Source organism: Balaenoptera musculus, chromosome 12 (genome assembly GCF_009873245.2).
Source record: "Balaenoptera musculus isolate JJ_BM4_2016_0621 chromosome 12, mBalMus1.pri.v3, whole genome shotgun sequence".
Taxonomy (NCBI): Eukaryota; Metazoa; Chordata; class Mammalia; order Artiodactyla; family Balaenopteridae; genus Balaenoptera; species Balaenoptera musculus.
In genome coordinates, this window is record NC_045796.1 from 28,593,529 (window position 1) to 28,619,574 (window position 26,046).

The window sequence follows — 26,046 nt, forward strand, 5'->3', positions numbered from 1 at the left end:
ACATAAAACAATTGATCATACAACTTAGCTCTTATTACAATTTTTATAAATACTCTCAAGTTGGATGGGGTAGATGATGCAAACATCCTGCGGGGTCAGGAAAAGGTCTCCTACAGAAGAGACATTGAACCTGAGCATGAGCTGGATGGCAGTAGTGGGGAAGAGAGGGTTCTAGGTAGAGGCTACAGGCTATGCAAAGACCGTGATGTTGGAAGGAGCAAGGAATACCTGGATAACCAAAAGAAGGCCACTAAGATTGGAGGACAGAGACTGAAGGGGAAATGGTGCCTGAAGAGCTTGCTGAGGTAGACAGGGCCTTGATAATACAAGGTCTTTGAGCCATTATAGCAACAGGGCACCATTATAGACTTTAAAGAGTAATGGGAAGCCATTTAAGGATTTTAAACAAAAGAATGAAATAATCTGATTTATTTGTTAGAAAGATTACTTTGCTGAGTGGAGAATGGATTAGAGAGGGTACAAATGTATGTACTGGAAATCAAGGTAGAAAATTCTTGCTGTAGTCTAGGTATAAAATGATGGTGTCTTGACTAGGATGTTTCAGCAGAGAAGAAAGACGTGGATAGATTAATGTTTAAAAAGGGGGACATTTTACTTTCATAATTCTTTTATTTCTGACTTTAAACATAAATTTGAGTTTTAAAAAGTCTTGAGTAATTAACCTGTTTTGTATTATCTTATAAAACTTTTCCATTTGTGCATCCATCCATTCAACAAATATTTACTGTTTGAAATGTAAATGGTAAATAGTCTATGAAAATAGTCTATGAAGTGCCAGGCACTCTGCTAAATATAGGGCATTCATAGGTAAATTAGACATTGTTCTTGCCCTCCAGTTCAGTTTCTGTGTAAACGTATTACCTATATGATTATGTGCTATGGAGTAGATGCTGTGAAAACCCAGATGGGGCACTTAATCCATGTTGGGGGTTAGAGGCTTTAGGAGAGGTGCAGTCTGCTTGCTGAATGGCAGTCTGATAGGCTTAAGAATCACTTAGTCCATTGTACCTTCTAAAATCTCCCTTCTATAGAAGGGAGATTTCTCCCTTCTTCTGTTATACCTTTTTCTAGACCCCCTCTCATACTAAATGAAAAAGAAAAAGGCAAAAATAAAAACAAAAAAACCGCAAAAAAGGTCACTTTCACATAGTAAACATTGCCATCTTGTGGTCTTATTAGAAACTTTTCATTCGTTTTATGCTATGGTTTGTGCAGAACTCTAGTATTTACTGTAAACTGCACTTGGGAAACAATGTATTTCACAGCATTTTTACCTTTGTGTCATATTAATTTTTATTTATTTATCCACTTTATGCCATTGATATAAATGGCAGTCAGGAATAAAGTGCACATTATTCTATGTGCATCCTCTGTTAGAACACATATCTCTTTCATTAGACTGTAAGCTTTTCAAGTCATTGGTGATTCTTTTTGGCCAATTTGTTGAACATATTTTAGTCCTTATTTTACCAGATCTCTTTGCATTTAATATATCACTCTTCAAACTCTATTTTATAATATCGTCACTCTCCGCATATTAATGGCACATAGAAAGTGCTCCGTGCATGTCTATTGAGAAAGTGACATGAATCAAATTAAAATGCGAATGTTTTAAAACCTGTACCATTGGTTCCAGGACTGTCCTAGATAACTGTAAAGTTATCATAGTGGTCCAAATGAACCCCAAAGGACCTTTGTCCAGATTTAAATGAGACGTTATCCTAATTCTCAGGTAGAGGCACTTTTGATTCTTTTAGCACATGTATATGACTAATCTTTTAAACTGAAAAATAATAAAGCCTTATTTATTCAAGTTCCACTTTGTATGTTTTGTAATCATAATGGCAGGATCTTGGCTGAATCTTAGTTGTTTACTCACGCTAAGCAGCATACTAGTATAAACTAAATTGCCTGGTGAATATTAATACAACTTATGGAAAGTATGATTTAGAATCTGGGCAAAAAATATCTTTTAAAAATGATATTATTCCCTTATGATAAGCTTCAGGCAGATAGTAGTACAGTTTATGAAGGGAATCTCAACTGCTTAATATTTAATGACTGAACATCTCAATTGCTCAGTTTGAAACTGTTTTTTTACCCCTCTATATCATAACATCACCTCTCAGCTTACGACCTCCATTGACTTTACATCTTCCCCTAAGAGGGGTAAGGAAAAGATGAGCTATGTTTTTTGCCAACTCTGTTTCTTTATTGATGCCTCATTCCTGAACGCACTGCAATCTGGATTTTGCCTCAGCTACTAAAGCTTCTCCAAACATATCACTATGACTTCTATTTACCAAATTATTGAACATTTTCTAGTTCTTCTTTTATCACACCTATGTGCATGATATCACTGTCTTGAAACTCTTGTTACCTTGGTTTTCTTGTCACCATCCTTTCCTGATTTTCCTTATCCCATTCCTTCAGTTCCTTCAGTTTCCTTCCTGGTCTACCACCTATCTCTTTAATATCAATCCTACTCATGATTCCATCTTTAATCCACTTTTCTTAGACCCACTTTTCTTGTGTGTGCCTCAGAATTCAGACATTTCAACTTGGGTGACCCATAGATATCTGACTCCCCCAAACTGAACATCTTCCCTAGATCTCTTACCTTTTCCCCATCTGCTGCTTCAGTTGGTAGCACCACCATCTGTCCAGTCTCCCAAGTTTACAACCTTAGAGCTGCCCTATCTATTTTGGTAGCCACAGGTCATATGTGGCCATTTGAATTAAAATTAATTAGCTAACATTAAATATAATTAAAAATTAATTTCCACAGTTGCACTAGCCACACTTCAAGTGCTCAATAGTCATGTGTGACTAATGGATACTGTTTTGCATGGCATAAATAGAGAGCATGCCCATCATCACAGAAAGTTCTGTTGGACAGCGCTACCTTAGAGTCTTTCTTGATTCTTCTCTTTTTTACTTTCCAAGTTGCATGAGTCAGTAACAGTTATTAAATATTCCCTGTACTTGGTCCCTTCCTACTCTTGGAGTTTGTCAGCTCCACCTGCCTAAACTGCTGCAAAAGCTCCCAACTGTCTCTACTAATTTGTAAAGGACACAAAAGTTAGCAAAGGTATTTTCTACTTGAGTCATAGTCTAGTGAAAGAGGGCCTATTTTGAGTTGGTGAGATTATTTTTCTCATAAGAATCTCCATTTATGTAGCTGAAACATACGTTGTCTTGTTTAATAGTTTTTCTTAATTGAATAAACCTTTTTAAGAAGGTAGACTAAAATATTTTAAAAATGTAATAGGGGGGCTCAAACAAGTTTAAGTATCTTAATTACTTTTTTAAAATAATTTTGACTTTTTAAAAATTTAAACATCATGAAATTTTACCACTGAAAATACTGATGCTGAACAAATGGGAAATTTGTTTCTGTGTTTAAATAATATGCATTTTAATCTTTATTACAAACAGTATTATTACAAACAAATGTGTATTGATCACCTCCTTTGAACAAAGTAACACCCGCCACAGTAATGTAAATGCTTTACCAACAGTCTGAAGTTGTATAGGGGAAAAGACAGCCATTGGGAAGATATTTTAAGTCATTTGGGCTATCTTGTCAAAATGACCTGGAACTGTGCTTGACCAACTGTGTCAGTGTTCTTTCCTCTGCTTTACAAATCTAAAGAATTTCAGCATGCCATGTTAATCTTTTTAAAATGAGTTTTTCACTATATACTATTGCTTTATTGGATGTATTTTCAATGAAGGTAACATTTTATTTGAATTCTTATTTTAAGCTTCTAGGAGCCAATGGAAATGTAAACATCAATTCGAAACTTCGCTTGCAGCTGTATTACCCACCCACAAAGCCTCGATCCCAATCAAATGTCATTGAGGTTTTTGAGTGGTGGTCAAAATGTCCAAGAAATCGTTATCCATCAACGTTGTATGTAACTGTAAGAGGATTAAAAGTTCCAGAATGTGTAAGTTAATAGCACATGCAAAAAATATATCTTCCATTGTTGAGATTAAATGGTGACATGTTTCTATTTCTAAAAAGATAAAGTCTTTAGAATTATTTTAATAGACTTCTGAAATAGAAAGGGACCTTCAGAGATTATATATTAAGCCTGTAATAGCTGATACTTAAAAGATACTTAAATGAATTTTAAGTACTAAGTATAGATTTCAGTTTTAGGAAAAAAATATTTTTTTAAAATAATACTGATCTTTAAAAATTAAAGATAAAAGAATGATTTAAAGTGGGAGTTGGCAAATATTTTCCATAAAGGACCAGACAGTGAATAGTTTAGGATTTGCAGGCTATACAGTCTCTCTTGCAGCCACTTAACCTTGCCTTTGTAACGTGAAAGTAGCTACATAGACATATGTAGGTGATAACTAAACAAATGGGTTTGGATGTGTTCAAATAAAACTTTATTTACAAAAACATCATCAGGCTACATTTGGCCCAGACCATAGCTTGCAGACCCATGAATTACAGGCACATTTTTTTACAATATTATTCACATAATCAATAAGTAATATTTCTACTTCTGTTTTACATAGATTAAAATTATGAATATCTTAGCAAAGCATGTGTCCTAAAATGAGGTGAAACTTTTGCTTTTGTCTCAGTGCTATAAGACATTTCAGGCCAGTTGCATATTCTGTAGTTGAAATTATAAAAAGTGACCATAGGGTTGGTTTCATTGGTTTGAGTGTAGTTAAACCTATTTTAAGAAATGGAGGATTTAAAAAACTTTAGATCTTTATGTTATCAGTTTCGTGATCTTCAAGCCAGAGATACCGTAGTACAATGTCAGAGCCATAATATAACATCTGGTAGGTATTGGTGAAGAGGCGGAAACAAAGGGACAGAGTTACTAAAACTATTTTATGTAACTATTGGAGTTCTGTTTTATTCCTTCCCACTTTTAAGGCTTTTGGGTTTAGGACTGTAATTTCAAGCAACCTTTATTTTATTTAGAATAGTGTACAAATAAAAGTAGAATTTTTTTCTGGATTACATTTTGAAAACATTTCCATATTATAATGTTTGTTTCAATATTTTAAAAACCATATATGCTAGAAAAGAGAAAAAGATTAACATGATATATACATTTTCTCATTTTTTATATATATTTAGATAAAGCCATCTTACCGTTCTATGATGGCTCTTCAGGAAGAAAAGGGTAAACCATTGTATTGTGAACAACACCATGAGGCACGTTCAGTAGACACAGAACCTGGATTAGAAGATTCAAAGGAAGTGGTGAAGTGGAAACGACTGCCTGGGCAGGTGAAGTGGTGTCTGACACTGGATTCATTTAGATATTTACTCATTTACCTTAAAAACGCCAACAGCTCCTAGGGTAACTGGCTTCCTACTTAAAACTCTCAGATCATCCTTGTTTTTACCCATGATCTTGTCTTTCTATTAATTCATTTGGTAAATAATAATAGAGTGCCTATCATGTGCATAAAGGCCCTATCTTAAGTTCTTTAGTGACCTGGGGAGTTTTATTAGTTTGTCAGAGCTGCCATAAAAATATATCACAGACTGGGCCTCTTAAACAACAGAAATTTACTTTCTCATAATTCTGGAGGCTGGAAGTCCCAAGATTAAGGGTTGGCAGCGTTGATTTACTCTGAGGCCTTTCTCATTGGCTGGCAGATAGCTGTCATCTTGCTGCTTCTTCATGGTCTTTTCTCTGCGTGTGTGCATCACTGGTGTCTCTTCTTATTATCAGATTAGGGCTGTACCCTAGCAACCTCATTTTAACTTAATCAGCTCTTTAAAGACCTTATATCCAAATACTGTTACATTCTGAGGTACTGGGGTTAGGGTTTCAACATATGAATTTGGAGGGACACAATTCAGCCTGTAAATCCACAATTTATGGATTTGTGAACTTTTTTACAGCTCCTGGCTTCTTCCTGAGTCACATTTTGATAGAGATAGGTATATGTATATAACTTTACCACAAGTTGAGCTGTATTTAAGCTTTTTCTAAAGTTCTCTCACTTGGTTAGCATATTTTGTAGTGGCAAGAAGCATTACTGATAAAGTTTTGCAAATCTCTTGTTTCCGTAAAGAGTGGAGTGGTTCATTTTATATACTCAGTATATACAAAGAATGACTATTTTCCTAGACCTTTTCACATTCTGTTTTGCATCATATCTGACTTCCTTTTTGAGGCTAGTTTTACAGATACATCTTAAAATCAATTTTAAATACTTCAAACATAATAATATGGAGAGAATAATACTTAGACTGTGACCTTGGGGACCTTTCACGTCAGTTGGGGACATGGGAAGCGGTTACAATGTCGTTCACTGTCAGGTATGCTGCAGAGAAGTCTTGAGGAAATATAGCTATAAAAATAGTTGTTTAGATCAGCAGTTCTCAAAGTGTGATTTGGGGACTGCTGGGAGTCCTGAGATACTTTCAAGGGGTCTGTTGAAGTCAGTCTGTTTTCATAGTAAGATCATAATGATTCTAATGATTCCATAATGATTTAGTTTTTCTTTTTGACTTTCATTCTCTCACAAGTATACACTGGAGTTTTCCAGAGACTGAATGATACATGATATCACAAGAGAGTGAATGCAGAAGCAGTTATGAAATTCCAGCTATCTTTTATTAAGCCAGATGTTAAAAAGATTTTCAAAAATATAGAACAATTCCATTTTATGTAATTATTTTTCATAAAAAGAAATTATTTATGTTAACATTTAATGGGTTTGCTCTGTTGTTTATTAAATGATTAACAAATATTTTTAAAATTTCTCCATTTTAATTTCTAATATAAATATCTGTTTATATAGCCACATAAACAAAAGCTTTTTGGAGTCCTCAAAATTTTTTAAGACTGTAAAGCACCCTGAAACTAAAACAGTTTGAGAATTGCAGATATGTAGAAGGTGATCTGGAGTGGTGGAAGAAGGGTTCATTCAACAGGTTGGTGGAGCTTGAGATGGACTTTAAAGCATGGCCAAGTTAGGAGTGGGTGAAGAGGACAGGGAGAAATATTTCCTATTGTGGCAATGTTGTAAATAAATGGGAAAGCACCTGTTGTATTCCTCAGGCACTCAAAACTTGGCTGGCTGGAAACCCAAGTTTGTATAAGAGGTAAAGTGGTGTGATAGATTAGGCCCGCATTGTGGAGTGGCTCAAATGGTAGGTAGCCTAATATTTGATTGCGTGGGATTGAGAAATAATGGGAGGTTTCAGGTAGGGAGGAAGCATGATAACAATTGTATTTTAGGACAGATTAACGCTGGCGATGGCAGGTAGATCTTGAGGTAGGATACATCAGAATGAGAGAAAGGTAGCCGTTGCAGTCATTGGTGTGTGAGGTGAGAAGGGTCCAACCTTGGGGTATTGGTGGCAAAAGTGAGAAGTAAGAGGTAAATACAAAAGGAAAGACCTAGTGTGAGTTAGTGACTGACAAGGTAGTAAAGAAGGGGAAAGAGTTGAAAATGTTGAGGATCTTTATTGCTGTTATTAAACGTTCATCAAGTGCCTCTTCTGAGTACAGTGTCAGACTCTGGGAATACAAAGAAAATGATGGTGCCGTTAGTATTTTGGCTTAAGTGATGAGGCACAGAGTTTTCCTTAACTACATCTCCTCCTCTAAGAGCAGCAGCAAGTGGTTATGAAACTTCCTAACTTTTCCTTCAATTTTTGTCCTCTTTTTATCCCCCTTTCCCTTTTCTATATCATCCCAATAGAGAATGGAGGGAAAATGGTGTCTGATACATTATTGGCACCTAATAAATGTCTGTTGAATTTTTCGCCTTTCTAGTAGCTGCTCATAATGCTGCCTCTTCATAATGCTGCTAAATCTTGGTGCTACTTGTGAAAAACCTGGTACCAATCTAGAAAGCCGGCCCTTGAACCAATAGTCTTTGACTAGGCCCGTTAAGCTGGGCTTAACCCTCTGAATAATCCTTATTAGCTATATATAGTAATAATAATTACAGGTTTACTGTGATGAATATATAAAAAGACATTTGTAATAAAGTACTACATTCATGGCATATAGTAAGGGCCCAATATATGTTCAGTTGAACTTTTTGAATAGTAAGAAAGAAACACAGGAACTAAGGCTCACAAAAGTTTGAAAGAGAGAATTAGGACAAATAAAAGTAAGTAGTATTTTCTACAGCAGATAATAATGCACAGAAAGTTTTGGTTTCATCTGGTAATAAGGAATGAAACATAAAAATTATGAAGGAATTTTAATAAAATTAGTCAATGAGAAATCAATAGGAGGTGATTGATTTACTTTGAAAATACATTTTGGAAGGCAGTACAAATAATGGTTATTTTAAGAGAGAAAAAAAGAAAGAGAATGAATATTCATACATCATGGACTTCAGCTAGGCCTATATGGCATTTATAGACTCAGAACAAGTTTATGGTTCAGCAAAAATCACTTATTAGTTGCTGTCATGAAATAAGGGTGTGACATACATTCATTTTTGTGGCTGTATAAAAATAATGTGGTAGTGACAGCTTTAGAGTATCAGATATTGAAATTTTCTATTCATATTTTGGGTGAATAGTGCTAGTTAGGCATGGAGTATAAATTCACTTAATTTTCTGGAGAATTGAAACTGATTCTCTGCTTTGAAAGTAATTTACTATGGTTTTCCATCATTCCGCTTACTTGCTTTCCTCTTCCTCTGCATCACAGTAAAGGGACTTCTTAAAAAACCAGAAACTGCAACAGCTACAATAATGGAAGTTAGCAGCTAGCTTTCATATTTTAATGTTTCTTCATCCATATTGGTAAAATGTGTGTTTTTCAGGCTTGCCGTATCCCAAACAAGCACCTCTTCTCACTAAATGCAGGCGAGCGAGGATGTCTGGGTCTTGCTTTCTCCCACAATGGAAGAATACTAGCAGCAGCCTGTGCCAGCCGCGATGGGTATCCAGTTATTTGTGAGTAATAATCCTTCTGTTTAAGCGGACTGTAGTCTATACGGAGGATGTTTTTTGGGTTTTAAAATTCATTGAAATCTTAATTTGAGTCATCCACCAGTACGACTAAATTAAAATAGATTTCCTCAAGTAAAGTAACAATTCTTTTATAATAATTTTGCACTTTGCTATACAGTGTAGGTCCAGAAATAGAATGACAAGGATCAAATGAAGGATGATAAATTTATCTTTAAAACATTCAGGAGGTATTTTTAAAGCATTTTCTACTTTAAATATAGAAATTTTGCAACATGAAGGATTAATAAATCTCTTGACGAATTTTAATCCAATTTTAGTCAGTTGATAGTAGTGATAATTTGATTATGAAAGCCCTGAAATTTGTTATGTGCAACTAAGACCTGGCACAGCCAAATAAATAAGTATTTTTTAAGAAGAAAGAAAGAAAAACTTGAATTTAGATATACTTACTGCTTAAATCTCAAAAAACAAAAGAAGAATCTTTGTCGTTGTTTTTTGATTATGGTGTGTCTACTAGGAATTCATTTAGCTTATAGGATGTGCAGATTGATGTTTTTCACAAGTTTGGGAAGTTTTTCATCTTTATTTCTTTGAATGTTCTTTCTACCCCTTTCTATTTCTTCTCTTCTTCTGGAACTCCCATCATTTCTATATTGGTACACTTGATGGCGTCCTACAGGTCTCTTGCACCTTTATTCATTTTCCTTCGTTTGTTTTTCTTTCTGCCCCTCTGACTGCATAATCTCAGTTGACCTGTCTTCAAGTTTACTGATTATTCTGGCAGTTCATATCTGCTGTTGAGCCCCTCTAGTGAATTGTTTATTTCAGTTATTGTACTTTTCAACTCTAGAATTTCTGCTTGGTCTTTTTTTATATTCTCTATTAATTGGTAAGAAATAATTCTCACACCTTCGTTCTTTAGACGTGGTTTTCTTTATATCTTTGAACATATTTATACAAGTGAATTTAAAGTCTTTATCTAGGAAACCAGTGTCATAGACAGTTTCTGTTGACTGCTTTTTTTCCTATGTGTGGCCATACTTTACTATTTTGGGTTTTTTTTAGGGGTGTGTCTCCCTAGAAAATTGCATATTTTAAATATTACAATGTGGCAACTCTGGAAATCAGATTCCCCTCTTTACCCCCCCTCCATCTGTCCACCTGGGATTTGTTGTTGTTGCTGTTTGTTTAGTAATGTTCCTGGACTAATTCTGTGGTCTTTATCCTTTGTCAGGTTTTACCCCTGGAGTCGTTGCTTGGTTAGCTTAGTGGTCCACTAATGGTTAGAGAGGGATTTTTAAATGCCTGAGTGAACGGGTCTCCCAGCCTGTGCCGAAGTGCCGTGTGTGTGTGTGTGTGTGTGTGTGTGTGTGTGTGTGTGTGTGTGTGTTGGGATATGTTTTCAGTTCTAAAATAGGGAGTTTACAACTTTGCCTTAGCCTTTACTTACTGTTTGCACAGTCCTCAGGGCCGTCACAGTAAGAGACAAGGCCTTTCAGGTCTTTCTTGCACAAGTATGTACACAGCCTTTCATGTGTATGTGTCCTTCTAGATTCCCCAGAATATCTTGGAGCTTTTCAAAGTCCCCTATGGACATCTCATTCCTAGTTTTTCCTTTTGAATTTCTTGGTCAGCCTCTTCTTAGGTGCACCTGGTGTCACTGTGTCAGATAGCCACACCACTGATTATTTCATGCACCCTAGAGTTATGGCTCTTCACACAGATCATGCTCAGAGCCAGCTCAGATAACGCCAAGCCCTGAGAATGGAGCCTTTCCGGGAGCTGCCAAGCTGTCCAGCAGTGATAAATCTTGGAGATGGGGCTTTGGAGATCTTCAGGCCTCTTCTGCCGCATCCCATAGCTGCTAGGCTGCTGGTTTTCTTCGTAGTTTCAAGGCTGTTGGTTTTTAAGTCTACTTTGGAGCTTAGGAGAGGGGAATGGGAACAGGACAAGTTAAAACACTACAGAGCTCAGTGTTCTTACCAAGATTCAGCTGTTTTCTTTAATAAATGCTCCTCAGATTTTTGCAAGCCTTTCATTTCCAGAGTTCTGAAAAAGTTAATTTTGACAATTTTTGCCAGTGTTCTCGTTTTTATGGGGACGCAGATTTTCTGAGGTCCTTATTTTGCTATTACAGAAGTTCTTGTGTACTGCTTGATAGTTTAAAGAGCAGTTGGTTTTACCACTAGGTGGAAGTAGAGACTTGGAAAGTATTTTCTGTGTTAAGTTGTTATCTTAGATTTCACTGTATATGTACGTAACATAGCCATAACACAATGCCTCGTTCATCAGATTAAATCTCTGTTCATTCTCTCACAGTAGTGTCTATCATTTTTAGTATTAGAATTTTTTTCTCACAATAGCACAGTTTAAATTTCTCATTGCTTCAAATAGTTAAATTTTGGTTGGAATTTGATTGATTTTCAGGTAAAATAATACCTTATTCATGAAAGACCAAATTACAGAATCTTTGAAGTGAATTGCAATTTAAAAGTTATTTGAGGGACTTCCCTGGTGGTCCAGTGGGTAAGACTCCACACTCCGAATGCAGGGGGCCTGGGCTCGATCCCTGGTGGGGGAACTAGATCCCGCATGCATGCTACAACTAAGAGTTCGCATGCCGCAGCTAAGACCCGGCACAGCCTAAATAAATAAATAGTTTTTTAAAGTTATTAATAAATTGATTATCAAAGATTATTAGGATTGCTTTGAAGAGATAAGAATAATTGTTAATTGTAGCCCATTATAAAATTTTAGGTATTTAAATTCTTGTGTCTAAAGCAAGTGAAAACTTACTTTTAAGTAGATTTTGACATTTTTTAATACTGAAAATGTCTTTGGTGATAATATTCTTATAGACAGTGCTTCCCTGATATACAAATTATTATAAATTATGAATTTTTAAGTTATTCGGTTAAGAATCCTCTGTCTGGAAGCGTACTAATTCTTGAATATTTTCATTAGTATATGAAATTCCTTCTGGACGTTTCGTGAGAGAATTGTGTGGCCACCTCAATATCATTTATGATCTTTGCTGGTCAGAAGACGATCGCTATATCCTTACTGCATCATCTGATGGTACTGCCAGGTTAGTATCCTTGAGAAGTACTTGCTGTGTTTGCTGCTTGCCCTCAAAGACAGCAGAGAGACTATAAAGTGATAGAACTACTCTTATGCTTCAGTTATGTTTTGCTTATCAAGGAACCGTCACAAACATGCATCATACAGACTCACTGATTAAATAAGAAGTAATGAAAACGTTTTTCCTAAAGACATTCTGTTAAATATATTTCGTTTATGTAATATATAATGTTTCACTGTCTTTAAATGATCATTTTGTACACTCTTGGATTAATATTTTGAGATGAAGTTCTTAAACAACTGAGATTTTTCCTGGAATATAAACTCTTGATGGCAGGGATTCTGTCTCCACTGTTAGCTGGATGCAGAGGCCAGGACATGGTGCGGCTCAACGCACAGTGTAGGGTCAGTAAATGAATACGCACCTTATGTTTTAAGAGCTTAATAGATTGTCAACTATTTGCATTTTTCAAAATGTCAGTTTGAAAATAATTTAGCCCCTTCCAATTTAATAAGGATCACAATAAAATATTTTAAGAGTTACTTTTTTAATCTGTTACATTTATTTCCTACCTCTGTTGTCTCTTCAGTATCTTTCTCTATTTATTTTTTCCTCTCATCTTAGAAGTATGTTCAAATCTCCTTATCTTAAGGAAATCTTTTTCTAAACTCCTCCTGCCTTTCAGGCTACCACATTATTTTTCTTTCTACCCCATCAAGAAGCATTCTACACACACTGTCTTTACTTTCCCCCAGTTAGTCTGGCTTTCACTTCCACCATGCTGTATAAACTTTCTTTGAGAGATCTGCAGTTTCTTACTAATTTTCAGATCCACTGGCTAGCTTTTGTCCTTACCCTGTTTGCCTTCACTGCAATAGTTCATTATTGAGCAGTCTTGAAATATTTACAAGTCATGGTTTTCATTGACAACCTCTTCTGTTTTCTTTTTATCACTCTGACCAATTCTCATTCTCCTGTTCCTTTTCTTCTGCCTGTTCTCTGTAAATGCTTATCCCCAAGATCCTTTATTCGATGTCTTCTGTGGTTTGGTGTGCTTATCCTGGTCTCTCTCATCTCCTTGGCTTTGAATCTCACTCATATGCTAATGACTTCGAGCTCCTTTTCTTTTTCCGAATTCATCTTTGTATTACACACTTCTGTCTGGATTGCCCAATGGCACCTCAAGTCCATAACGGAAATCACCAAATTTTGTTTTCCTTTTTTAGCCCTCATATAGTTTTTTTTTTTTTTTCTTTTTTTTAAAGATTTATTGATTGATTGCTATGTTGGGTCTTCAGTTTCTGTGCTAGGGCTCTCTCCAGTGGCGGCAAGCGGGGGCCACCCCCCACCCTCATATAGTTTTTAATGGCATCCTTATCCACCCTGTCTCCCAAGCTGGGAACTCAGAGTAGTACTCGTGTTTCTTTTCTACATACAGGTAGTTCTAAAGTATATTAATTCTGCCTCCTAAAAGTCTCACATTCTGTCACATTCTTTCTATCCTCACTGCTGTTGCCTTAATTCAAGTCCTTGTTATCTTTTGCTTAAACTGTTGCTGCTAAGCTTTCCCAGTGTTCACCCTCTAGCTCCTCCATCCCTGCTATGCTAAAATTCTTTCCAAAACCATCTTTCATAATGTCTTGACTTTAAAAATCTTTGCGCTTTGGAAAATATTCCAGTTCCTTAGCATGGCATGACAGGCATGACCCTCATTGACCTTCTATATTCCCTTGTGCACATCCCATGTACCCTCCGCCTCACCCACACAATCTTTTCAAATACCTTTAGCATCTTATCTTCTTTGGCATCTCCATGTTACCTGTCGACTCTTCCTATGCTGACATGCCCTTCTCCCCTTCCTGCCCAACTCATTCACTCAACACACATCTAAATGCCTTTTGTAAGCCAGGGTGGGCTCATAGTCATCATTTAAAACCCAGCTCAGATTTTACCATTTCTTGAAGTCAACTTGGGTTTCCTCGCACAGCATATATTGTAGTAAAGGATCTTTTTTTCTTTATGTAGCTTGGAAGTTGATACTAATTTAGGACTCTTTACATCCTAAAAATATTGTTGTGAAGGATTAACTGAGTGAAGAGAGAAACATTGTGGCTAGAACGAAAAAGACAGTGGGGTTTTTGAAATAGGTGAAGAATTCTTACACTGAATGAGCTAAAGTCAAAAGGAAGAGAACCAGAGTTGCTAATGCTCAGAAGTGGCAGGAGGTCGGGTTTCTGCCCAGGTCTTCTGTTATCCCCTGGGGTCACCGTCACCTGTTATTGTTAGTGTCTCCTGAGTAACTGTTTTCCATTGATTAGCTCTCTGCTAGATGGGCTTAATCTAAATTTCCGTCTTTAGTTATCTTCAGTATAACTTGAGAACACTACAGATCAGCAGCTCCTAATATAATCAGAAAGACTTGTCCATGTGTAATGGCTCCCAAATAGACCCATAAGGCCCCACTCTGCCCTCTCTTCACACATACTGTGTTAACTTCGGAATGTTTTTTTTCTTTCCTAATTCTGATAATTTGTGTGTGTGTTCATCTGGTCTTTACAGATTTGTGTATCACTGTTCTTCTCTGTCTACGGTCAATCTGATTTTTTTTCACAAACCCATTAATACATTTCTTTTGATCTTGGATTCTACCATTGCTTGGGTGATGAAAGCCATCATTGATACCAATTCCGCTTTTATGTAAAAAGTTTTTTATTTTAAAATACTGTGTCTGTTCTAATTATATTGAGCTGTTTTTAAGGTACAGTTGCTTCATTTCTTCTTGTTATATAGTATTTCAGATAATGCTGCTAAGATTTATTAGCAGGCCACTGAAGTTTTTATCTTTTAGCATTCTCCTTAATATTTCCTCCAAATTAGTGATTTTGTTCTTTCTATAAGTACTATATTTCATGTTACATATGTTCATTGAAAGTAATACTGTGGTAAAAATGTTTATGCAGTGACACACATGCTTTACTTTTACTTGAAAACATGTTCTTTCACTTCCTTCATTTATTAGTTTGGATTCTTAGTAATTAAAGATCATATCCTGTATTTTAAGCAGCTGCTGAGAAAACTTATAGAATGTTATTCTTGAATAGCAACTGTATTTTTTTTATAGATAATTTTGAAAAGGACTTAATTTGCTTCAGGTCTTAGACAGTAATTAAAAGGGTGAACTATAAATCCCCATATTAAAAAATTAATAAATTCTTCTAATTCTGATAACTTAAATTTTTAAAAATCGAGTGCTTCACACTCATAAAGCACCTGTTTGTTCCTAGATTTTACCTATTTTTGCATATTGACTTGCAGAGTATCTAACATGATAGTTTAACTCTTAGAGTTTACTCTTGTCAAGACTGTAGCAAGGGCTTCCCTGGTGGCGCAGTGGTTGAGAATCTGCCTGCCAATGCAGGGGACATGGGTTTGAGCCCTGGTCTGGGAAGATCCCACATGCCGCGGAGCATCTAAGCCCGTGAGCCACAATTACTGAGCCTGCGTGCCTGGAGCCTGTGCTCCGCAACAAGAGAGGCCACGACAGTGAGAGGCCCACGCACCGCGATGAAGAGTGGCCCCCGCTTGCCGCAACTGGAGAAAGCCCTCGCACAGAAACGAAGACCCAACACAGCCATAAATAAATTAAAAAAAAAAAAAAAAAAAAAAGACTGTAGCAATAACAATATTAATTTCTTTTAAATCACCTATTATATAAAGGAAGAGATAACAAGAGTATTAAACATAAAGTGAGTGCTCAATGTTAGCCTGTTTTCTATAAAATATTGTAATGATTTTAATGTTATTTTAAGTATTTATATAGTAATTTCAACGTGCCTTCTAAGTCTTTGAGATCTTTTTTTTTTTTTTTTAATTATTATTTATTTATTTATGACTGCATTGGGTCTTCGTTGCTGTGCACGGGCTTTCTCTAGTTGCGGCGAGCAGGGGCTACTCTTCGTTGCGGTGCTCGGGCTTCTCATTGCAGTGGCTTCTCTTGCTGAGGAGCATGGGCTCTAGGCACGTGGGCTTCAGTAGTTGTGGCGCACGGGCTTAGTTGCTCCATGGCATGTGGGATCTTCCCGGACCAGGGCTCGAACCTGTTTCCCCTGCACTGGCAGGCGGATTCTTAACCACTGTGCCACCAGGGAAGCCCAGTCTTTGAGATCTTTATGTTCATTATCTATGCTTTGAAATTACAAATATAAAGTTAATAGAGTACCCTATTCTCTAAACCCTCAACTGTAAGCACTTTGGAAAAATGATATACACAGCCGAAATGGGAAATCATTGAAATTTCTCCCTCTATTTTATTTTTCACTTATATTGTATTAAATGCAGTATTTTACCAACTATTCAATGTGTTTACTCAATGCCAAAAATACGTAGGTTTAAAAAGTACAGATATATACAAGTACAGTTTTTCATTTTACAGTATAGATTACAATTAGTAGAGGAATTAACCATTATGCTTGAAAATAACTATAAGAAATAGCTTTGTCAAACTGAAAGAACTCTGGCTATCAAATAATGTCATCACATTATTTTTATTGTTATAAAATTTACCATTGGTTGTTGTCACTTGCTTACTTTTATAAAGTCCATTGCCCATATTGGTTCTTAGAGAAATGTCTGCCTTTCAGAAGCAATATGTAACTTTTTTATCCTTTTCCAGGATATGGAAAAATGAAATAAACAATACAAATACCTTCAGAGTTTTACCTCATCCTTCTTTTGTTTACACGGCTAAATTCCACCCAGCTGTAAAAGAGCTGGTGGTTACAGGATGCTATGATTCTGTGATACGTATATGGAAAGTTGATATGAGAGAGGATCCTGCCATATTAATCCGACAATTTGACACTCACAAAAGTTTCGTCAACTCTCTCTGTTTTGATATTGAAGGTATGTCCAAGAATATATTCCAGTTGAAGGCTAGTTACATGAAGAATTTAAAAAAATTTTCTGTTTCACTAGGATAATAATTATTTAAGCTTGAGAGTGACTTTATGTATCAGATAAAATTAAATATGTTTGTGCATATTTAGATTTATGCATATTTTGCAGATCATATGATAGACCTTGGCATAAATTTGGCACTGAGGGAATTGTTAGTTAATTTTGAAGTCAATAAATTTCTAAACATTTTGATTCAACTAATCTTTGCTGTAACAACCAGTCCTGTTCCAAATTGCAAAATATATTTCATTGGATTGATGATTATTCCCTAGTAGGTTTTTTAAAGGGCCGTTTTATGTAAAGGGTAAAAATGAGGAAGATGGGGGGGAAATCCCAGAGGAATATTGAAAATATATATTTTAAATGTAGCAACAGGATTTTTTTTTAAGTACAGAAACATATGGAAGGGAGATTTGCAATTATTTAAAGGTTTAATCTTAGAATATGAGTATTATGGATAGTGTTTTAAGGACATAAAATATAGATTATTTTGTCAGCTGAAAGAATAAAGAAATTCATTATTAAATAGTCACCTTTTCTATTATTTCAGACACTAGTTGTGTATAGCTATAATTAATTAGTATGGGATCCAGATCAAAATGATAATACTGCTAATGTACTCAGTTCAACCATAAGGATGTTTATAAGTAGGAACCCATTCAGGAAAGGTCAACCAAGGATAGGAAGGCGTCTGAAAATTCTGTCATAATAGAAGTAGCTCAGATTATAAAAGAGAGATGAAGAATTTCTTCAAATATTTGGTTAAGATGTGAAGAAAAGAGAAGTCCTTCTACGTTGCTCTGTAGGTAGAAGTAGGGCCAAAGCTGCAGGAAATAGATTTTCTTTGCTCAGAATTAGAAAGAACATTCTAATATATAGAGCATTTCATCAGTTGAATAATCTGCTTTTGTGTAAAATATTACATTCACAGTTGCTGAACAACCATCTGTTCATAATGGTTTGTAAGATATTCCTGACGGGTTATGAAGTTGAAGATGATCTCTGAGGTCCCATTCAACTGTAAGATGGTTTGACTCTAAGAAATGATACTGAACTGAAGCACCTGTTATTTATTATTTTATTCATTCCCTGGTCATTTATTGAGTTCCTACCAGGTCTCAGGCATTATGCTAACGGTATATATTAGAGTATAGGTGTTTTTCCAGGAATATAAAATAGATTATATAGGTTAATAAAGGTGAGCAATACAGATCATATTGGATATTTCAAATAATTTGTTTAGCTTTGGAATTTGAGCCACGTACACATAAACTGAGGTGCTCATTTCTTTTTGTATTCAAATTCAGGTAGGTGACAAAGGGAAATAAATCATCAAAAATAATTCAAAAGGGTGAAGAATTCATTTAAAGATAATTGGGATCTGATTGTTTGCCGTTTGGACTTTTTTAAAACTGTAATGCCTTTTAATAGCCCTTCAATTCTTTGTTTTACTGGGATGTGTTTTCCCAATTTCATAATGTTTGTTTCAAACTCTGTGTGACATTTATATGTAAGTAATTTTATTTTTTTAAATAGGTAATCACATGTATTCAGGAGACTGCACAGGGGTGATTGTTGTTTGGAATACGTATGTCAAAGCTAATGATGTGCAACACTCAGTGCGTCACTGGAGTGTAAATAAGGTATAGAGCCATTTCATATTTGGGGATTTAATTAAAGAAATGGGAAAAAAAAATTGAACCACATGACTTGAAGATGTCAGGACAGATTCACTTTGTTATAAAGCAGAAACTAACACACCATTGTAAAGCAATTATACTCCAATAAAGATGTTAAAAAAAAAAAAAGAAAAAAAAAGATGTGAGGACATTCCGTTCGTTCTTTTCAAAGAAATTAAGGTTTTCTCAGTCCCTGAGAAGTCAATTATCATGTCTTTCTGATGGCTAATTGATAATATAGTGACGTAGTGAAATTTTCTTCATTTTGGCCAGGCTTTTGTTTCTTTTTTTTTGAGCCCTAATTTGCCCTATGGTATTCAGGGATCCATTACTGAAGTTTATGCAAAATGAGGTATATGTTATATCACCATCTATACATAATAACTTACATTTTCTGCTATTCAGATTCTTTTTTTCTTGGTCTCATAACATCACTAAAAACACTGTGTTCAAGGTTTTGTTAACAGTGCTATCCCTCAAAATTATGTGATCAAGATTATATAAATATGAGAGGGCTTATCATTTAATCACAGTAATTGTTTCATTTGAAATATACTAAATTGACAGAAACAAATGAATGATCTCATTTTTGAAGCAGAGTGTTTTAAAGATGGCTTGTATACCAAGCAACTTTGTTGGTGCATATTTAGTATGTTTAAGTTAAAAATACAAAATGAATCATTCAACCTGAGTTGTTTTTATAAATATTGATATAGTTTTTGTCTTACATGCTATACCTGTGTTCTTCAGTTTTGTTCTTCTTCATAATAGATTATAATTGTCCCTGTTTGAAAAAAAGACATTCTACATGAAAAAGAATTTCCAGGAACTTTAGTTAAATCTGTTGAGGCTGTCAGACCTGTTTAAAAACCAGTCTATTCTATTTTTAGTCATTCTCATCTAGTCTGTCAGATTAATGAATGATGGCTTGGGATTCATGTTGTAGCCTAATTTCACACACTTTGAAAAGAACTTTCTAATTACTTACATATTGATACCTAGAGGATTGGCAAGGCTCCAAAGGCACCATTTCTAATCATTTGAGTCTACAATGCAGAGCGTATTATTTGTATTAAAAATCATGTATTTCTTTACCTCAATATAGTAACCAAAAGGCAAATATATCTTGGAAATCTGCCTCCTGGTGGTTACTTGAGACAGTCGAAAATAGGAAGTTAGGAAATGAGCTGGGATGTCTTTTTAGTAGCTTATGTCCTAGGACAGATGGGAGACTGCGATTTCTTACTTGGTTCTCTTCAACCAGCAGTGGGGGGAGGGGTGCTGGGTTATACACATCTGTCCCTGAAGATGAGGTGCCCATGTGCTATTGCACACAGTCCTTGGTATAGGGCATGGTCTTTAGAACTAGGGCTTGAGCATGAATATGATAAAAATATGAAGGAACTCGTTAACAGATACTACAAACACTGAATCTACCAGCAGCTTTCTCAAACCTGTACCTAACACTTAACTTGTTATGCAGCCCTGGTTTTGATTTTGCACATTTGCATCTGTGTAAATGTTGCTCCAATTGCTCACACCTTCAGCAGTGCATCTCCACCTCCAAATCGTTGTAGTTGGGCTCAGTAAAATCCGCATCTGTGGTATCAGTATTTGACTTTATTCTGTAACTTGTAAAAAGCTGACAGCAGGTTTTAGCACCAAATAGCAGTAGGAGGGGCTCAGCTGCTGATACTAGGATTGTAGCAGTTTGTACCCCACCTCAGCTGGTGCCAACCCACCTCTGAAGAGGAGACCCTCTAAGAGAAGCGAGCAAGAATAAGGGGTCCTCGAGGGAGAAGAAGGCTAATTCAGAATTCTGCGTACAGGTTAAAGCAGACCCTCTCTTGACTCTTTAGACTTTAGTTTAAGCAGTTTTGCATTTGCAATTTTTGTCTTTCTCCTGGTAATCGAAACAAGAACCTTTGGAAATTGTCCTTATACACGGCTTGTTCAGGCAGATTCTCTTTCAGTGTTTGTGTCTTTCTTGACATCATTAATCAGGTCTACTTATAGTCTTCTTCTATAAGTAGAAGATTTAGCTGCCTTAAGTATCCAAAAAAAAAAAAAATTACAAGCTAAACTAAATTATTTCAGAATAAGATGCTGATAATTTACCTTTTTCAGGACAAGTGGAAGTAGATGTATGAAGAAATAATCTGAGACTGAAATAGAACTTGAGAGCTAATTCTATACTTAATTTTGAATTTATAAAAATTGGAAAGTTTCTTATCTGATGATAAACAGACAGTGTAGTGTTAGAAGATGTGTTTGTAGAAAGTGCTTCTTGTTTGGGAATATACTACAAAAACACTAATTAAAAATGGTGTTACATAACAACCAAAAAATACATTTTAGCAGCTTTATTTTCATCCTTAACCTGAAGTTACTTGGAATAATTTTGCTAACAATTTTAAAACATCCTGTATTGTGCAGTTGAAAATGACATCTTAAAATTAAATTTGTACACTTAAAAGGGCTTAACTTTAGACAAATTTTACAGTGGTAATATTTTATTATCTTTTTTAAAATCATTTTAGGAAATTAAAGAGAGTGAGTTTAAGGGGATTCCAATAAGTTACTTGGAGGTTCATCCCAATGGAAAACGTTTGTTAATTCATACCAAAGACAGTACTTTGAGAATTATGGATCTCCGAATGTAAGTATATTTCAGTATTTGCAGGTTAAGCGCTCATAGAATAAGTAATGATTTAATTCATATTTATAAAGTGCAGCCGTGGTTCTCAACTAGAGAGTTTTGTCCCTCCGGGGACCTCTGGCAGTGTCTGGAAACACTTCTGAATGTTTATTCCAGTATCTGGTGGATAGAGACCAGAGATATCACTGAGCATCCTGCAGCGCATGAGACAGGCCTCTGCAACAATTATCTGACCCAAAATACGAGTAGTTCTTAGGCTGAGATGTAGTCTATTGTTTTGTATTTTCACAATAAAAAAAAAAGAAACTTCTGCCATCGAATATCTTTTCTCTCTGTGATATTGGTTTAACATAGTATTATGATCTACTATCATGCCTGAATGAGAGGGCTTTTGATTCATACATCCTTGTTTTTCTTTTTTGTTTTATTTCTAAAAGAGGCAAATGAAAAGAGATAACTCTTAATGTAAAAGGCAGAAGCAGAGTTCTAGGAAAACCAGCATGGACTTCTGGTGTGCTTTGGTTTTGACGTTAGAAGTTCCTGTAAAACAAATGAGAGAAAGCTGTTTTATTAAATATCGTTATTGTATTTAGAAAGGCAAATGTGGTAATCTAGATTAGTTTATTCTGCAATTATCACTTTAGGGCTAACCATTAAGCCCTTCAGTATTTATGTAGAGCTGTTTGAGACACTGGCATGGGTGCTGTAGGAGAATGATAAGCAGAATTTGTTCATCAGGAATTTATAATCTAGTTGTACTACCTCCAAACTAACATATGAAACACTTAGGCTACATTGTGAGATCTTCAAGGACTGTAACCTGCTTATTCTTTTTTTCTATACATCGTACCCACGTCATACCTAACAGATAGCAAGTCCTCAATAAGTATTTTTAATGAATATAAATACATAATAAAAGGATTGTATTTTTCATGGCAACGGTAAAGCTGATAGCTATAATATAGTCTTCTGTTAAAGTCTCTGTGGCAAGACTGGTCTTTGAGCTCAATCTTGAAGGATGGGTAGAATTTAGACAAGATGGCAGTGTCCTCACTAGGGTGGAAAACATGAAAAGCCTGGAATAAAGTTTGGAGGTAGAATAATAGAAGCTGTATTCAGGGCAGAGTGAGTTAGTCTGTATGAGCATGGGTTTCTTGCTAAGGAATGCTGAGAGAGAATCCAATAGAAATTAGAGCCAGACTTTAGAAGACCAGGCCTGCAGAGTTTGGTTGTTCTCTTTTTAAGCAGTATAGTATTCAGCCTATGACCATGCTTGGGCTCTAGAGGAAAACTGCTTGCAGTCAAATACTGCCTGTTCCACCCCTTACTAGCTGATTAATCTCCCTGTGTCTCTCTTTCCTCATCCCTCAAATGGAAGAAATAATACACCATCCTCATAAGTGTTTCGTGAGGAATAAACTAGTTTATACATGTAAAGTACTTAAAACATTAACAGACATAGCAGAAGTGTTTGACCCAGTAACCTTAGGTTTAGTTATTTATGTTAAGAAAACAATCATGAGGCAGTGCAAAAAATATATATATACACAGGGTTGTTCACAGAAATCATATTCATGGTAGGGGAAAGCTGGAAACATCCTAAGTGTTATCCAACAATAGAAAATTTCTTAGATACATTTAGACAATGATATAATATATGCCTATTAAAATGATAATGCGTAATCTTTATTTTCTGACATGATGGCCATTATTCATGATTCATTGTTGACTGAAAAAAGCAGATAACAGAGCAGTATATGTAATATCTTCTCTGTAAACCAGGGACGATACTAGTACCTACCTGGCGCATAATAAGCACTAAAACAGTGTTAGCTATTATTATTCATAAGTTAAAAAGCCTGGAAGGTTATATACCATATTTAATAGATGATTCAATAATGTTTTGTCTAATACTTCTGCAACAATCAAGTATTCATTGTTTGATTTGAAACATTTATCACATGGAGAAAATATAAGAATATAAAAATTCTGTTCAGTTTTTAGTAAACAATTCAAATGCTACTTCCAAAGTAGTCTTTTGCTCCATAGCTAGAAATCATGTCTCTTATCCAAATCTGAAAAGTACTCTTTCTGTTCTTCTTTTGTGGCACTTTCTACATCCACTTTCTATTTTACTTTAATGCATTTCTTCTCTCTCCTGCTAAATGATAAGCTCCCTGAGCTCTGGGACTATCTCTTCTTTATTCTGCATCCATCATAGAATGTATCCTGCATAACAGATTCTCACAAGTTGTTTGTTAAATGCAAATGAAGTATTTAAAAGTCTTCCTACCACCAGTCTTTTAAATGGGTAAGACAGGTTGCATTTGTAAAATCTTTTTGGTTTCTAGATTAGCAGCAAGGAAATTTGTAGGTGCAGCAAATTATCGAGAGAAGATTCACAGTACTTTGACACCATGTGGGACTTTTCTCTTTGCTGGAAGTGAGGATGGTATAGTATATGTTTGGAACCCAGAAACAGGTAAATAATATTTCATTGAACTTAAAAATTTTTTTTGTTTTGCTTTTGATGAAGTATAAAAACTACCATTTTATGGAATAATTTTCAAGGAAATTCTGATTTCAGGTTCTCAGTTACGTTTTTCAAAATTGGAAAGCTGATAATGGAATTCAGCTGCAGTCTAAATTTATATTAAATTCTGTTCTTTATGGTTTTGATATCTTCATGGATTTAGAATTTCACATTGTAATTCAAGGTTTATTCTTTCCTTGCTGGTAATGAGATATTGTTGATCTTAGAGAAGTGTTTAATGAGGACTGTAATACAAAACACAGTGTTATAAACTGAATTTAAAGTACAACTAGGTATACAAATGGTTAACCATCTACATTTTTATTAGAAACAAACATACTCCTGTCAGTTTTGGATGTCTGAAACTTAATAGCAATTTTGCTGTAATTCAGTTTTTTTTCAATAACATAAACTATGATATTGGGCAGTTCATTTGTGCTTCACCTTGCTTTTTAAAAGAAAAGCCAAAACTACATAAACATTTTTTTTTAGCAGTAGAAAGAATTTTATAAAAGTTACTTTAAAGTTTATTTAATGAGCAGTATTTGACTTCAGCTTTTTATTTTCTTCATCTTTCCCTTTAGGCATTTTTGACTAGTCAGTTCACTTACAGTTTTGTTTTTTTTTTTCTTACTGTATTTTGATACTTCAGCATCAGTTCATAAGTGTTCGTAAATCTCTTTTCCCCGGCAATCAGTGGAACTGGATACTTTGCTTTTTGAGTTCTGATTTTCAAACTTAAACTTCTGCTGTAGACCTCTTTTAGTCATTAATAATCATATGCATCTTTAAAGCAGATGGTACGTCAAACAGCCTCTGGAAGAAAAATAGAAAAAATTAATTCCTCACTAAACCTCTCCCAACCAGAGTTTCTTTAGTTTTAATCCTGACATTCCTCCCCTAGTTCTCCCTGGAGTTCTTTGTTAGCTGGCATTTGCTCAACTCTGTCAGATCTCAGAGTCAGGTCTCTCTGCTTCCAAGCTCTTTGTCTTTATTTTGTGCCTTGAATACCTCCGTGAAGAGGTTGGACTGAAAAGTAGAAAAAGGAGGGCCAACAGAATGAAAAATAAAGATAATTATTTAATATAGTGGTACTCAAATATTTATAAGTTTTTAAGGTGTTCATGTAAATAACGTGAGCTTTATCATTACTTACTATAAATCTTTTTTAATAAGCTACAGAATAATCTTCTAATGAGAAGTATCTGAGATGGTACAAATTATTGAATGTCTTTTCTTATTTAGGAGAACAAGTAGCAATGTATTCTGACCTGCCATTCAAGTCACCCATTCGAGATATTGCTTATCATCCACTTGAAAATATGGTTGCATTTTGTGCGTTTGGGCAGAATGAGCCAATTCTTCTATATATTTATGATTTCCATGGTAAGTCCACCACTTGATAAGAGGAGAATATTTAGAGTAACCTTTACATTTAGACTGAACCGGAAATTATGAGCTCTGTGAAAACTGTCATCCTTTGTATTAACAAAGCTCTCTTGAATATACTATGAAAGCCAAGCAACTTAAAAAGATCATATTATTATTATAACATTTTATTTTTCCATGAGCACTATTATTATGGAGTTTAAATATCATCAAAAGTACACATAATGGTTGTGCTCTTACGTTGTAATCACAGAAAGGTAGTCATCACTTCCTTTGTAAATCAATTTAAATAAATAAAATTCACCTAAAAATTATTTGGGAATATGTCTAAATTTAAAAGATTAAATAACATTTAGGAAATATGGATCTGTAATGTTTTTACTTGAATATTGAGTTAATTTTCCTATTCTTTGTTTTTCTTTTTTACTAAAGCACATAGTTTAAATAAGTTGTAATCTTGAGAGTTTCTTAACATAAAAAGAAGGCAAAAAAATCAAGCGTCAATGAAAATGAGATCTGGAATTAGAAATCTAACGCCTTTTTCTACTCTAAAATTACACTATTCTATAATTTTGGAAAATAATAAGGAAATAAAGACTTTGGACACATTTTTCAGAAATAGTATGGCATTATTAGAATTATCTGGATTTATGCTATTTTTCATATATTTCTTTAATTTTTGTCCTGAAATTAGGATTTCATTGTTCTGCATGGTATTGATAGTGCTGACACTCTCAAAATTGCAGTTCCATTTTCTTCATATATTAATTATTGTACAAAAATAAA

At 34.9% G+C, this 26,046-nt stretch overlaps 1 protein-coding gene across 9 annotated transcripts in view; it reads left to right on the plus strand.

Moving 5' to 3' along the window:
- The window catches only part of AHI1 (Abelson helper integration site 1), a 207,068-nt gene that overhangs the window by 34,217 nt on the left and 146,805 nt on the right, over positions 1 to 26,046 (plus strand). For all 9 annotated transcript variants that reach the window (XR_005022196.1, XM_036871906.1, XM_036871912.1 and 6 more), the window contains 9 exons: positions 3,789 to 3,974; positions 5,141 to 5,293; positions 8,812 to 8,944; positions 11,927 to 12,050; positions 16,717 to 16,946; positions 18,537 to 18,643; positions 21,220 to 21,338; positions 23,690 to 23,820; positions 25,117 to 25,257. Coding sequence is in view for 8 of the 9 variants with exons in the window: in XM_036871906.1 (XP_036727801.1) it covers positions 3,789 to 3,974; positions 5,141 to 5,293; positions 8,812 to 8,944; positions 11,927 to 12,050; positions 16,717 to 16,946; positions 18,537 to 18,643; positions 21,220 to 21,338; positions 23,690 to 23,820; positions 25,117 to 25,257 (1,324 nt within the window). In the remaining variant the exon portion in view is untranslated. The remainder of the gene's footprint in view (positions 1 to 3,788; positions 3,975 to 5,140; positions 5,294 to 8,811; positions 8,945 to 11,926; positions 12,051 to 16,716; positions 16,947 to 18,536; positions 18,644 to 21,219; positions 21,339 to 23,689; positions 23,821 to 25,116; positions 25,258 to 26,046) is intronic.